Source organism: Entamoeba invadens (assembly GCF_000330505.1).
Source record: "Entamoeba invadens IP1 unplaced genomic scaffold scaff_1105074725347, whole genome shotgun sequence".
In the NCBI taxonomy this organism is placed as follows: domain Eukaryota; phylum Evosea; order Mastigamoebida; family Endamoebidae; genus Entamoeba; species Entamoeba invadens.
This window is the reverse complement of record NW_004440163.1, coordinates 130,408-142,619: the sequence shown is the minus strand read 5'-3', so window position 1 is coordinate 142,619 and position 12,212 is coordinate 130,408. Positions and strand designations below refer to the sequence as shown.

General features: G+C 36.6%; 7 protein-coding genes across 7 annotated transcripts; 3 read left to right on the top strand and 4 right to left on the bottom strand.

Moving 5' to 3' along the window:
* Nucleotides 1-771: 771 nt before the first annotated feature.
* Nucleotides 772-1,974, bottom strand: EIN_411480 (serine-threonine protein kinase, putative; the record flags this gene model as incomplete). The annotated part of the gene is made up of 1 exon (XM_004254518.1): nt 772-1,974. The coding sequence occupies one exon, from the start codon at nt 1,972-1,974 to the stop codon at nt 772-774; it is 1,203 nt and encodes a 400-aa protein (XP_004254566.1).
* Nucleotides 1,975-2,343: 369 nt separating this feature from the next.
* On the top strand, nt 2,344-4,953 carry EIN_411470 (hypothetical protein; the record flags this gene model as incomplete). The annotated part of the gene is made up of 1 exon (XM_004254517.1): nt 2,344-4,953. One exon carries the CDS (start codon nt 2,344-2,346, stop codon nt 4,951-4,953), a length of 2,610 nt encoding a protein of 869 aa, XP_004254565.1.
* A 68-nt stretch (nt 4,954-5,021) lies between these two features.
* On the bottom strand, nt 5,022-5,577 carry EIN_411460 (hypothetical protein; the record flags this gene model as incomplete). Its single annotated transcript, XM_004254516.1, has 3 exons — nt 5,022-5,159; nt 5,306-5,372; nt 5,411-5,577. 3 exons carry the CDS (start codon nt 5,575-5,577, stop codon nt 5,022-5,024), a joined length of 372 nt encoding a protein of 123 aa, XP_004254564.1.
* Nucleotides 5,578-5,802: 225 nt separating this feature from the next.
* On the top strand, nt 5,803-6,741 carry EIN_411450 (restnol dehydrogenase, putative; the record flags this gene model as incomplete). Its single annotated transcript, XM_004254515.1, has 1 exon — nt 5,803-6,741. One exon carries the CDS (start codon nt 5,803-5,805, stop codon nt 6,739-6,741), a length of 939 nt encoding a protein of 312 aa, XP_004254563.1.
* Nucleotides 6,742-6,840: 99 nt separating this feature from the next.
* EIN_411440 (peptidase T, putative) lies at nt 6,841-8,049 on the bottom strand (the record flags this gene model as incomplete). The annotated part of the gene is made up of 1 exon (XM_004254514.1): nt 6,841-8,049. One exon carries the CDS (start codon nt 8,047-8,049, stop codon nt 6,841-6,843), a length of 1,209 nt encoding a protein of 402 aa, XP_004254562.1.
* Nucleotides 8,050-8,180: 131 nt separating this feature from the next.
* Nucleotides 8,181-10,071, bottom strand: EIN_411430 (hypothetical protein; the record flags this gene model as incomplete). The annotated part of the gene is made up of 3 exons (XM_004254513.1): nt 8,181-9,706; nt 9,761-9,919; nt 9,966-10,071. The coding sequence occupies 3 exons, from the start codon at nt 10,069-10,071 to the stop codon at nt 8,181-8,183; spliced, it is 1,791 nt and encodes a 596-aa protein (XP_004254561.1).
* A 367-nt stretch (nt 10,072-10,438) lies between these two features.
* Nucleotides 10,439-12,184, top strand: EIN_411420 (hypothetical protein; the record flags this gene model as incomplete). The annotated part of the gene is made up of 1 exon (XM_004254512.1): nt 10,439-12,184. One exon carries the CDS (start codon nt 10,439-10,441, stop codon nt 12,182-12,184), a length of 1,746 nt encoding a protein of 581 aa, XP_004254560.1.
* Nucleotides 12,185-12,212: the final 28 nt, after the last annotated feature.

Here is a 12,212-nt window from a genome sequence, read left to right as displayed (position 1 = left end):
AAATAGAACCAATCAACGAAAGTGGTTTTACAAAACATTTTTATTTTTTTATCGATATTATTCCCGTTGTATTGTTCTTTTTTTAACCTATTGTAAAATCGGTATCGAAATTTAAAATCACAAATTATGTACTATATTACTCTTCAGGCTTTCAAAAGTTGTCTTTCACAATAAACTAAATAAATCGATTATGAATAAATTTTAATGTGATGTGTTAATTTTTATTAAAAAAAATAATTATTTAAAAATAATAAAAATATTATACTTTTTATATAGAAAGACAAATTCCTTTTTGATTATTTTGGAGTAAAAGATTTATTTAAAAAAAATTACAAATGACATCGAGAATAACATCGAAGAGCCATAAAAAGTTTCCTTTGGTTAAAACCAAGCAAAAATCGGAATTACAAAATTCACCGGTGAAGCATGTTAATTAAAACTCAAATATATGATTTTAAAGATAAATACAAACCAATCATTCGTAATAATTATAATAATTTAATAATAAAAATATTAATAATTAATTAAAATACATTTCATGTTTCAACAAAATATATTTTTCAAAACAAAATAAAACTCATTTAAAAACACTTTTCCCATTTTTCTTAGTCGAAACCCCGGACCCCTTTTATGCTATTTCTATTTTTTATTTTTTTTAAATCATCATCATATTTCACAACAATCCATTTCAAACTATGAAAATAATATATTTATACTATATTTGAACCAAAAATAAAAACTATAAGAAATAGTAAATTACTTTATCCAAAACTAGTCATCAGTATCAAAATCTTCATTTGAAGGGACTTCGATTTCTTTGACTAACTCGATGACTTTCCCCACATCTGGTCTTTCGTCTTCGTCCTGCTTCCAACACATCCTGACTATTTGTTCCACGTTTTTGTTGAACCCCTCGTCGAAGTTTGGTCTCTTTCCTTTTGCGACCTTAACTGCTGCGTCCCACCCGTTTGCAAAAGGCTTATCTTTATATATTTCGTGCTGTTGGAAGACTTCAAGGAGGCACATTCCCATCGAGTAAATATCGCTCTTCTGTGTTGGGTCGTTTCCTTTCAGAACTTCGGGTGCCTTAAAAATAGCGATGTTGATCATTTCTTTGTCACTAATGACGTCCGAAGCTATTCCTGTGATCTCGCGAATGTTCCAGTAATCACTCAGTTTGCACAACACCCCATTTCCCTCCATACTAAAGACGATAATGTTCTGTGGCTTGATATCTCCGTGCACTCGCGCGTTTGTGTGTAAGTATTCCAATCCTTTTAACACATCTAAAAATGCTTGTTTCATCCACCACACATCAAGTTTCTTTCTCCCATAACACGTTGAGATGTTACCATACTGTCCGTATTCAATCAGAAAACTCTCATTCCCAGGAGACACAACAACTCCAAGGACTTTAACTAACTCGTCACACTTCTCTTCCGAAAGAGTGATTGCCGCTTTGGCAAGCAACTCTCGTGCGTCCTCATTCCAATCGATTTTGAAGTGTTTGACTATAAACATTCGAGTGTGGATTGCAGCAGAATATACAACAGAGGAAAGGGTGTTCTTAAGATGGTCGACAGGCTCTATTGTTGCGATATCATAGATCAATGGAGCTTCTGTAATAACACAGAAGTTGAGTTTGGTGGTATACATCGGATGGTCTTTATCAACGCCATCACCTTCACTGCAATGAAATAACACGGGGCTGAAATCATGAGAGCCACATATGAATTTAATGGAAAGTTGGAGAGTTATACCACCCTTCGGACATAAGACTGCCCGTGTGGGGTTAGCTTCGCCTATACATTGATTCGTTGGAAACACAATAAGAAAAGCATATTCGATATCCGTTGGATTATACACATATATCTCGTCGTGTAATTCGGTGAATATTGGAGCTATTAAGTCGGGTTTGTCAAAATTAATCATGTGTTTGCTCAGAGTAAGCGGAATATCATCATTGTGTGGCATGATCTCAATATAAAATTTATAGTTCGGATCGTTTGGAGGTTTTATTCAGTGTTATTAACGTTCTTTTTTAATTAACGTTGTATTCATTTTAACATGGTATTGTGTAATATTTTAATTAATTTAATGGTTAATAATATTAATAAAAATGGTTATTATTTTGGGTTTAAAAAAACTCATGTTAATATGGATAACAAATTATATATGTTATAGTAAATATATCAATCTATATTTATCAAATAATTTATTAAAAATTTAACTATAATTATAGTACAATAACTTAATTGATGAATGTTTGGATAAAACCATAAATACTAATAAAAAATATTATAGATAATTATATTGTTTTTGAATAAAAAGAACACAAAAAATATGAGAAAGAGAAGCATTCAAGACTGTATTAATTCGCCGGCTTATATGTCTCTCGAAACTACAGACGCTCGGTTGGAGTACCTGAGAAACAATGGATGCAGTGAAACAGAAATAAATTTCTGTGTTCCAGTGCCATCTCCGTTTGCTAGTATAAAGGACTATGAAACACACAAAAGGGAGACAAAAAATAAAATCGACTTCGTCATTAAACAAAAGGTGACAAGCAAAAATGTCCAAGTCACAAAAGAATTGTTGAGTTATATATGTTTTGTCAATAAGGTATCATTTGAAGACGTTGAAAAGCAATGCAAATTTGTTTCAATTAAAAGTAATTTGGTGTTACCAGATGGACCATTTTTATGTGATGATAACCCAAATAACAACACGCTTTATCTCGAGCAAATTGGCCCTCAGTTTGTATGTGGCGCTCAATTTGAAATTTTGCATTCCACTCAAAAGTTTACGCTTAACTCTGGTTCTATTCCTCCATTAGCTCTCATACTCTCACAAGGAGATTATAAAGTGATTGACAGTGTAGTGCTAGTAAAAGAACAAAACAACTTACTAATTTTTGATATTGATTTAGAAAAATGGTTGTTTGAGATATTAACTAATTACTTGAAAGATACAGACGAACCAACCACACTAGTTCTGCCACAGAGCCTATCTAAATTCATTCATTTTTCAATCCCGAAAATCACTTTCCATATTTTGACAAACGAATCAACTCATCTTTCTCAAGTTGTCAAAAACTCGGTTCTTGAAGTCAGACCGAAAAGTGTGACTTTCCAAATAGTTGACACTGTGTTAAAGCTGTGTTCAGAATACCTCTCTGTCGGAATGTGCAAAAATCTCGAAAGTGAAGACTTGACGCCCGAAGATTTGTTTATTCTATTTAAAGAACAATTATCAATTCCTCAACGCACTGTTCTTAATTATGCACTTTCCAAATCACCTAAATATCCCGAAAACTCACTGAAAATCTACCTCACTCCAATTCCAAAACCCAAACGCGATGAGATGAAAAAAATTTGCAAATCGCCCCAATTTGAAAACATGGAAAATGTGTTCAAAATGTTTTTCGTTCTCAAAAAGAAATTTCCTGAATTTGAAGACAAGGTAATACTCAACACCCTTTTCCACAAATACCCAAAGTCACTCCAAACCCAATTTCTTCCAATCTCAAAGTCATCTTGTCTTTTCGAAAGAGAACTCTTCACAAAAATCATCGAAGAACTCACAAATTCGTTAAAACAAGGACTTGTCGTGATACCAGAAAATGTTAGCGAGTTCACTCCTGAATCAATCGACTCTTTACTTTTTTATGAAGAGATGAAAAATTGCGTTTTCGAGGAAGGAAACGCGAAGAAGACAAGCGAAACGATTAGAGAGGTGGGACAGAGTAACTTGGAGTGGGTCGAGTTTGTCAAAGAAAAGTTAGTGGGTGTGGCTAAACAACGAGTGTTTGCGCTATGTAATTCTCGACAACTGTTTAACGCGTCGTTCCCATTTCAGTGTCTCAGAGAGAACAGTTGTGAACCAACCAATTTCTTACACTGCGACGATAAATACAACTCTTTGGTATTGACTAGTATGGACGGGAATGTGAATGTCTTTACTTATTATCCAAAAGTGTTTGACGCAAGTAAAGAGAAGTACTTTAATATGAGCAGGTGTGTGAACGATCAAAACATAAATTTTGTAGTATTACTTGGAGGGAAGAGAAATACTATAAGCACTTCAAAGTTGATGGCAATAACACAGATGGTGAGCACGTTGGCTGAGAATAAAGATGATAACGACAACAAAGCAATTCTATTTGTCGACGAAATATGGAAGAGCGTTATTAAAAAAGAGAAGTACAAAGAGACAAACAACGTTGAGATCATTTTCATTCCTCAAAATTTGGAGTTTTTCGCAAATCCAGCAACAACATTGATTGGCCAATTTCTCCATTTCGAGTTTTTCACTGAAAAGATTGGTACTGAAGAACTTATTATCAATGACACGTTGTTTCTTGACAAATTGGTTACATTCCTGACAACAAACAAAACGTGTGTGGTTGACTCTTTTGAGCAGTGCGGCTTTTGTAATATTGATAAAGTTGTTTTTGATGTCAAAAAGATTGAAAATCAAATTTCTCGTCTGTGTCAAACTAAACAACTGAATTTCAAAGAGGAGAGTGTGACAATTGACATTGAGAAAATTGAAATATTGTTTAAAGAAGCTGTTTTATCTGAAATTGAAAAATATGAACAGACAACAGAAGGCGAAAAAACAGTCAATTCTGAAAAATGGGTCGAGGCATTAGTAGCGAAATACCCCACTTTGGAATACTCAAATTTGCTCCAAATTGTTGAACAACAAACTGCGACAAAAGTCCCACAGAAAATAGAAGAAGATAGCATCAGCGATGTTGAAGAGCTTTCTGCTATTAATGTTGTTCCACAACCAAGCAACAGCACAATATGTGTGAACCGATACTCACACAGCGAAACAATTCAATACATCAAGCATGAACCAATTGTTCTCGATTACACTTTGTGTGTGTCAAGTTTATATTTTCAAGAATCTTTGAAAGAGTGGGATTGCCAAAATCAGTTTCTATAAGTAATGGACGTTATTTGTTATTACTCTGCGCCATTTGAAAGAACAGAACGAATGAATGAAGCAACAAATTAATTTGATGAGAGTGTCATTTGGTTAGTGTTTGGGTCAACCGAAAGTTTTAATTTTGAACTTTGAATAAAAGACGACATTTCTTGTGTAGGAGAGTTATGTATTTCTAGAGAGAGTAATTTCAATTTGGCTTGTGTCTGTCTGTTAATCTATAGTTTTTATACAAACTATATATATAGATTTTTTTATATAAAAACAAACTATATAAGATACCCATTGTTTTGCGGATTCTTCGTTATTGGTAATGAATTCTATGATACTTGGTTTGTTTTGATACAAATACTTCATCGCGAATTGCGTTTTTCGGGCTACAAATTAGTTTTGTCCAATAACACTTTTCCAATTTTTTGCTTTGCAAAAGTCAAAACATTGGATTTTTTGTGGAAACAAACTTTTGTGAAGAGCAATTGTTTCGATGTCAGAAATAAAAAAAATCTGCTTTTCTTCGTTTTGTCGGGGCTCAGACGAAAAAATGTTGTCGACAATTTGCCACTTTTGCGGGGTGCTGAAAGTGAACGAATTTGACGTGTTTCGGAACTGTAAAATCCCTTCCATTTCTTTTTCCAGTTTTTATTTTATTTTTCATTAATAAAAAATGTTTTAGAATACTAAATAATATAGTTAATTTTAACAAATGAAGAAATTATATTTAAATAACTATAAGTAACTAATACATTGATATAGTAATAAGAGTGCGACAACCATTCAATCATTTTCCTTTATTTGGGGGGTTAAATCTCCTCAAATCCTCAAAACTAAGCGAACTCAAAAAGTCGAAAAATGTTCTTTTTTGTTGGTGTGACCATTTCACTTGTCATCATAGTGTATTGTATATACATGTTCTGTCGTGGTGGCACTAACATCAACTACCCCGACTTAACAGGCAAAATTGTAGTGGTCACTGGGACTAACAGAGGGATTGGGTATGAGACTGTGAAGGAGTTGGCCAAACAAGGTGCGACTGTAGTTTGCTGTTGTAGACATGAAGAGGCACAAATCCGAGTGAACATGATCATTGGGAAGGAAACTGGCAATAAGAAGTTGGAATTTGTGAAGTGCGATTTGATGGACTTGGCTTGTGTTAAGAAGGCTGCGGAGTACATTAACACTAAATACCACAAAGTCGACATCTTGATCACAAACGCAGGGATCATGTGTTCTCCATTTGCTCTTTCCAAACAAAACGTCGAATCACAAATGGCAACGAATCACATTGGACACGCTGCTTTCATTCAAGCGTTATTGCCTTCATTATTAGCTTCCGACTCCCCAAGACTTGTAGCAGTATCTTCTGTTGCTCACAAGTTCATCTCACCAAAGACAATCAACTTAGTTGGCAAAAAGGAGAATTACAAACCAGCAATGAGATATTTCGAGTCTAAATTAGCTGTTGGAATGTTTATCAACGAATTCGCAAAAGAACACAAAGAGATCGTCGCTGTCCATGTCCACCCAGGAATCGTATATTCCAATTTGTGGAAGGACTGGCACCCATGGCTCTTGTGGGTGCTCTCACCTTCTTTCTACATCTTCTGGAAGAATCCAAAGGAGGCGTGCCAGACAACTTTGCACTGCGCTTTGGCAGATAAAAACGAAATTGTGTCGGGAGGATACTACGCAGATTGCAAATTGGCAAGTCACAACAAACTCATTGATGACACGGAGATGAGACAAAAGCTTTACAAAGACACTCTTGAGTTCATCAAGCAGAACGAGTAACTGACTTTTGAAACTATACTTCTTCTATCTGTTCTAGTATAAATTTTTAGTATAATTTTATAGTAAAAAAATAATAAAAAATAGTAAAAACTTCTATTGTTAGAATAGAGTAACAAGTTTCAAGACAACTTCAACACCCTTGTCAATCGCTTTGATTGGTACAAACTCTCTTCTCGAGTGAAAGTTCTTACCGCCAGCAAACATGTTGATACATGGAAGACCATGAGCAGATAAGTGTGAACAATCTGCACCCCCCCGCATGTAAATTTTGACGGGCTCAACACCAACGTGTTTCATCGCTTCAACCAACTTCTGGGACAACAAATCGCCCGGCAAATACCTCTTCATGTTTCTGTATTGTTCTCTAAACTCAATTGTAATTGTGGACTTCTTGTACCGTTGTCTTAAAACTTCGCATTGGTCTTTCATTAATTGAATGAACATCTCCATCTCTGCGACTTCAAATGATCTCACTATGAATCTTGCTTCACTATGCATCACAGCACCAGACATCGAAGTGCACAAAATGTACCCTTGATTCTCTCTTGTTGTCTCTGGTCTTCTCGACATAGGCAAACTCGTGTAAAATTGAGACAAAATGTAACCAGCGTCTTCCATTACACCAAACGCTTCTCCAGGGTGAACCTCATGGCCATCAATTTTGAGAGTCGCTTCAAATGCATTGAAGCCATCTTCACAATACGTTCCAAGCTCATCACCATCAATACAATACGCACAGTCCAGGTGTAAGTCGTCAACAACAACGTGGTCACAGCTCTCTCCTATTTCTTCGTCTGGGGTGAACACAAACAAGAGGCGCGGATGCGGGATGTTTTGTGTGACAATTGAATGAATCGTTCCCATCAAAATCGCAACACCACTTTTATCATCTGCGCCAAGTAAAGTGTCTCCAGATGATGTTATGATTTCGTCACCAGCGTATTTCTCAATGTCAGCCTTGTCAATCACCGTGTTGTTTTTGGGAAGAGTCAAATCAGAAGTGACTTGATTTGGAAGTCTGTGTATAATCGGCTCCACGTGTTCTCCCGAAGCCTCCGGAGATGTGTCGATGTGTGCAAAAAACCCAATAGATTTTGTCGATCCGTTTGTTGACGGCATGTCAACCTTTAAAATGCAGTTCTCTTTCTCGAAGACGTATGGTGTCTTGATCTCGTCCAGCTCTTTCATCAACTGTGTCTGCATGTCGTACTGGCACTTTGTTGATGGTGTTACATGTGTATTTTCATTGCTCTGTGAATTGATTTTGACGTAACCAAGAAACTTTTCGACTGCAACACTTCGACTCATTTGTAAATGATTTTTGAAGTTTCTCTTTTTTTGATTTTGAGTTTTGTCACTTGTTGTAAAAACCTCAATCTCAAAAATTAACAAATTTGAGATTGAATGAAAAAATGGAAACAACATAACAATCATTAACTTCAAAATCCTTGCAAAACGTGCTCCTTCTGGAATTGTTCGTGGAGGAGTATGACATCCTTTTTGGTCTGGGGCTTTCCAAATTTCTGGAAAGCTAACTCGAGCACATCCTCATTAATTTTGTCGACATTTTTGCGAAGACAATAGAGTGATGCTTCTCGACAAATTCCGGCTATTTCAGCACCGGAGTATCCGTCTAGTTTTTCGGCCCATACCTCACTATCGACATCTTTAGCATATATTTGCACAATTTGTTTTCGGGTGGAATTATCAGGAAGTCCGACATATAAAATTCGATCGAACCGTCCTGGTCTCAGAAGTGCTTGGTCAAGTAAGTCAGGCCTATTTGTAGCAGCCAACACAAGTATTTTAGTCTCTTTAAGGCCATCCATTTCAACCAAAAATTGTGAGAGAAGTCTATCCCCATACCCCACCTTTCCTCGTTCACTTGCGACGCCTAGCATACCATCAATCTCATCGAAGAAAATGACACATGGCGCATTCTGTCGTGCTTTGGTGAATATCTCTTTGATCTTTCCTTCGGTCTCTCCAACATATTTTGAAAGCATTTCAGGCCCTTTGACTGCTAAAAAGTTGCACTTTGCTTCTGTCGCAAGTGCTTTGGCTTGCATTGTCTTTGAATTTCCGGGTGGCCCATGTAAAAGTATTCCACGCGTAGCGCGGATTTTAAACAAATCGAGTTGGTCTTTATACTTTAACGGCCATTGCACAGCTTCTCTAAGTCTGTTTTTGACATCTTCGTTGCCACCAATTTGGTCCCACGAGACGTGTGGAACGTTCAAAGATATTTCTGACAACCCACTCGGCTTATGTTTTTTGATCAAACGTTTGAAAGTCTCTACATTTCCTTCAAACTCGGAAAACACTGTTGAGATGTCTCTGTGTGTATACCCACTCATCAGTTCATTCACCGCGTCTATCTCTTCTTTAGAGTTGTCTTTCATAAATTTAGAAATCAGAGTGACTCTTTCTGATGGGGAAGGAACAGACGTTTGAAGCGTCTTTTGAAAGGGGAAGTTGACTTTGGCTGTTGTCGTACAAATGAGAAGGACATCACTATTGTCGAGTTTGTGTAGAGCACTTAATGACGTTTCTGGTAGTAAGTTGACGTTGTCTATTATGACCACAGACTTTTCGTTGTACTTCAATGCGTTTTTAAATATCGAGTTCATTGCACTTGATATATCCCCATGTGGTGTGAAATAGAAAATAGCATCCCGCCTTGATCTCTCCGCCATTTGTTCACACAAAACACTTTTACCAGAGCCGGATGCTCCTGTGATAAGAAAAGAACGGAGAGCGAGTTGGTGCGGTGGAGTGTACTTTAACGCCGAAGTTAATGAATTGATTGCTTCTGTATAAAACACTGGAAACGGTGAATGAACAGGAGACAAAATTAAAGTATCTCTTGTGACCATAGAAGGATTTGTGATTGATATGTCTAATTCAATTGGGTTTCCGTTGATGAAAACAATTGGTTTTAAGTGTGGGTGGAGAGGGTTGTGGCCTGTACGTCAGTATAGTCCCTTTTAGTATTGACTATAGTTTTTGAACCACAAACTAAGTTGGTCGATTACAATTGGGAAATAAAGGGATGATATCGGTGTAGTGACCTGAAGTGTCTTCAGAACGGTTAAAGCCTTTCTAATCGGCACAATTGTGACTTTCGCGGATGACGCGAGATTGTGGAGTTCTGCGTGTTCTTTGTAAATGTAGGCCACTGTATGTGAATGGTTTATTTATAATTTGTAATAGTAAAAACAAACTAAATCGCATAGAGCCCGGCTGTGGGTGGATTTCAAAGACACCCATGATCTGTTGGTCCAAATGCAACTCTACATAGTCACCAACAGACAGTTTCATATCGGCCATGTGAACTGGATGTGTTTCTACAATAAATTTTGTGGAATCGTTTGCAAAGGGCTGTGTTGTATAAATCACACAAAAAGGTTTAGCCATGTCTGTGTTTTTTAGTTGAATAAACAATTAATCATACAAAACTATTACAATATTATTTATTTAATTATGAATAACATATACATAGTATTAATCATATCTCATGTATACTGTTGTATCGTTATAAAAAACTGTATTTCAACTCTTTGAAAAGATGTTTACAAACGAGTGGATATCACAAAATGTGATATTGAATTGTAATACCAGAGAAATTTAAAACAGGGAATCCGCATAATTTCGAACACAAACAAGGAACTTGAAAAAAAGGAACTTGAAAAGGGTAATGTTTTTGTTTGTCTTTCTTGTTCAAGTCTATTCGCAGCAATGTCTTGTCCGGCAGATGGATGGTGTCAAAAACTACTATGAGGTAGTTCAAGGCACCAATTTATGTCCCTGTGACGGGTGTTCCTATGAGATTGCTGATTGTCTTCAGGCTCCTTTAGACTTAACTCAGAATTTTGTGAACCTTGTAGCACACTGTCCACAAGTACCGAAGAAGATGTATCCACTTAATATCACGCAACAGAAGCCTCAACAAATCACAGCGACAAACACTTTTTTGACATTCAATTCACTTGATACGGTAGTGTCCAAATTGGTAGTAGAGGGTGATATTGCTATTGTTATGAAGAAGGGCAAATTCAACGTGTTTGAAGCGAACAAAGGAGAGACTAATGTCACTATACCAAAGTGTAAAACGAATTGTTCGATTCAAATGGACTCGGCAACGTTTAGTGCATTAAATGACTGGTTTATTGGAAGCCACAATTTGGTCGATATTAAAGCACTCACAATCAACTGCTCGAAGACATACCCGTCATCCATTCACATTGGCGTCAATTCTAAAATTCACGCACAGAAAGTTGTGATACAGGGGAATACAGTGATATTCACTGAAGGACACAAGATGAATAACATGTCAGGACCTCTTATCTTGTCAAACGAATTTGTGACGACACGACCCCTCTCGATTCAAGTCATTGACAAACTCCACCCACAACAATGCGTGTTGGTCTTACAATCAAATTCACTCAAGAAATTTCCAAAGACAATGCAATTCAAAATCGACCAAAATGCACTCAATTTTGCACAGTTTGCCGTCAAATTTGGTGAACTGAATGAATTGAGCGGAGAGGGAAAACACACGTACTACACTGTCAAGGGCAATAAAGTGCAACAGAAAGTACCCGAAGGGTACAAGATGAGTGTTGTCAAGACTAAATATGTGGTGATACCAAATCAAGTGGAGAGTGTCTACCCCGTCGACGATTTGGATCAAGACTACTTTGTCAACAAAACAATTCTTCAACCCGAAGAGAAGCAGAGTTTAAGTGAAATACTGTTAATCAAAATCGACTCACAGAAACACATTAAACTGTATTTCAAGAATTACAAGAAGTATGGCATTATGGGAAAAAAGTTTGGGAAGAAGGGGAAAATGACGTATCATCTGGACTTCGATGTCACTGCTATGAAAGTCGACAATGACACGTTGGTACTCACACAACAATTTAAAAAGAAGTCCGACATCGTCTTCCCAATCGAAGGCGATGAAGTCATGACGATACCAAGCCACTACTTCACAAAGAGAAATAAATATCCATTGAAGAACTATGAGGTATGGAAGATGGAAGACGACGAGTATTTGATTATGACAAAAAAGAGCGTTTTGAATATGTTCTCGTTTTACACCGACTCCGATTATAGACTTGCAAGAGTCGATGACCAACTCTTAATTTGTAACCCACGGATGGTACAAGCTAAACAAAATGCAACTGCTGTGAATGGTACCGGAGTCGAAGAGATTGACAAAAATGAGAACACTTTGAAAAAGATAGAAGAGTCTTTGAAAGTTGCCACAAGTGAAGAGGACAAGAAAGCGGAGAGCGAGAATAAGGAAAAGATTTCTATCGACATCATCAATAAAATCATTCAAGAAGTCAAGGAAAAGTCCGAACAGAACAAACAAAGTGGAGAGAACAAAGACACACAGACGGAAGACAAGAAGGAGGAATCAAAACCAGAATAATTGAAACACAATACGAATAGAGTTACTA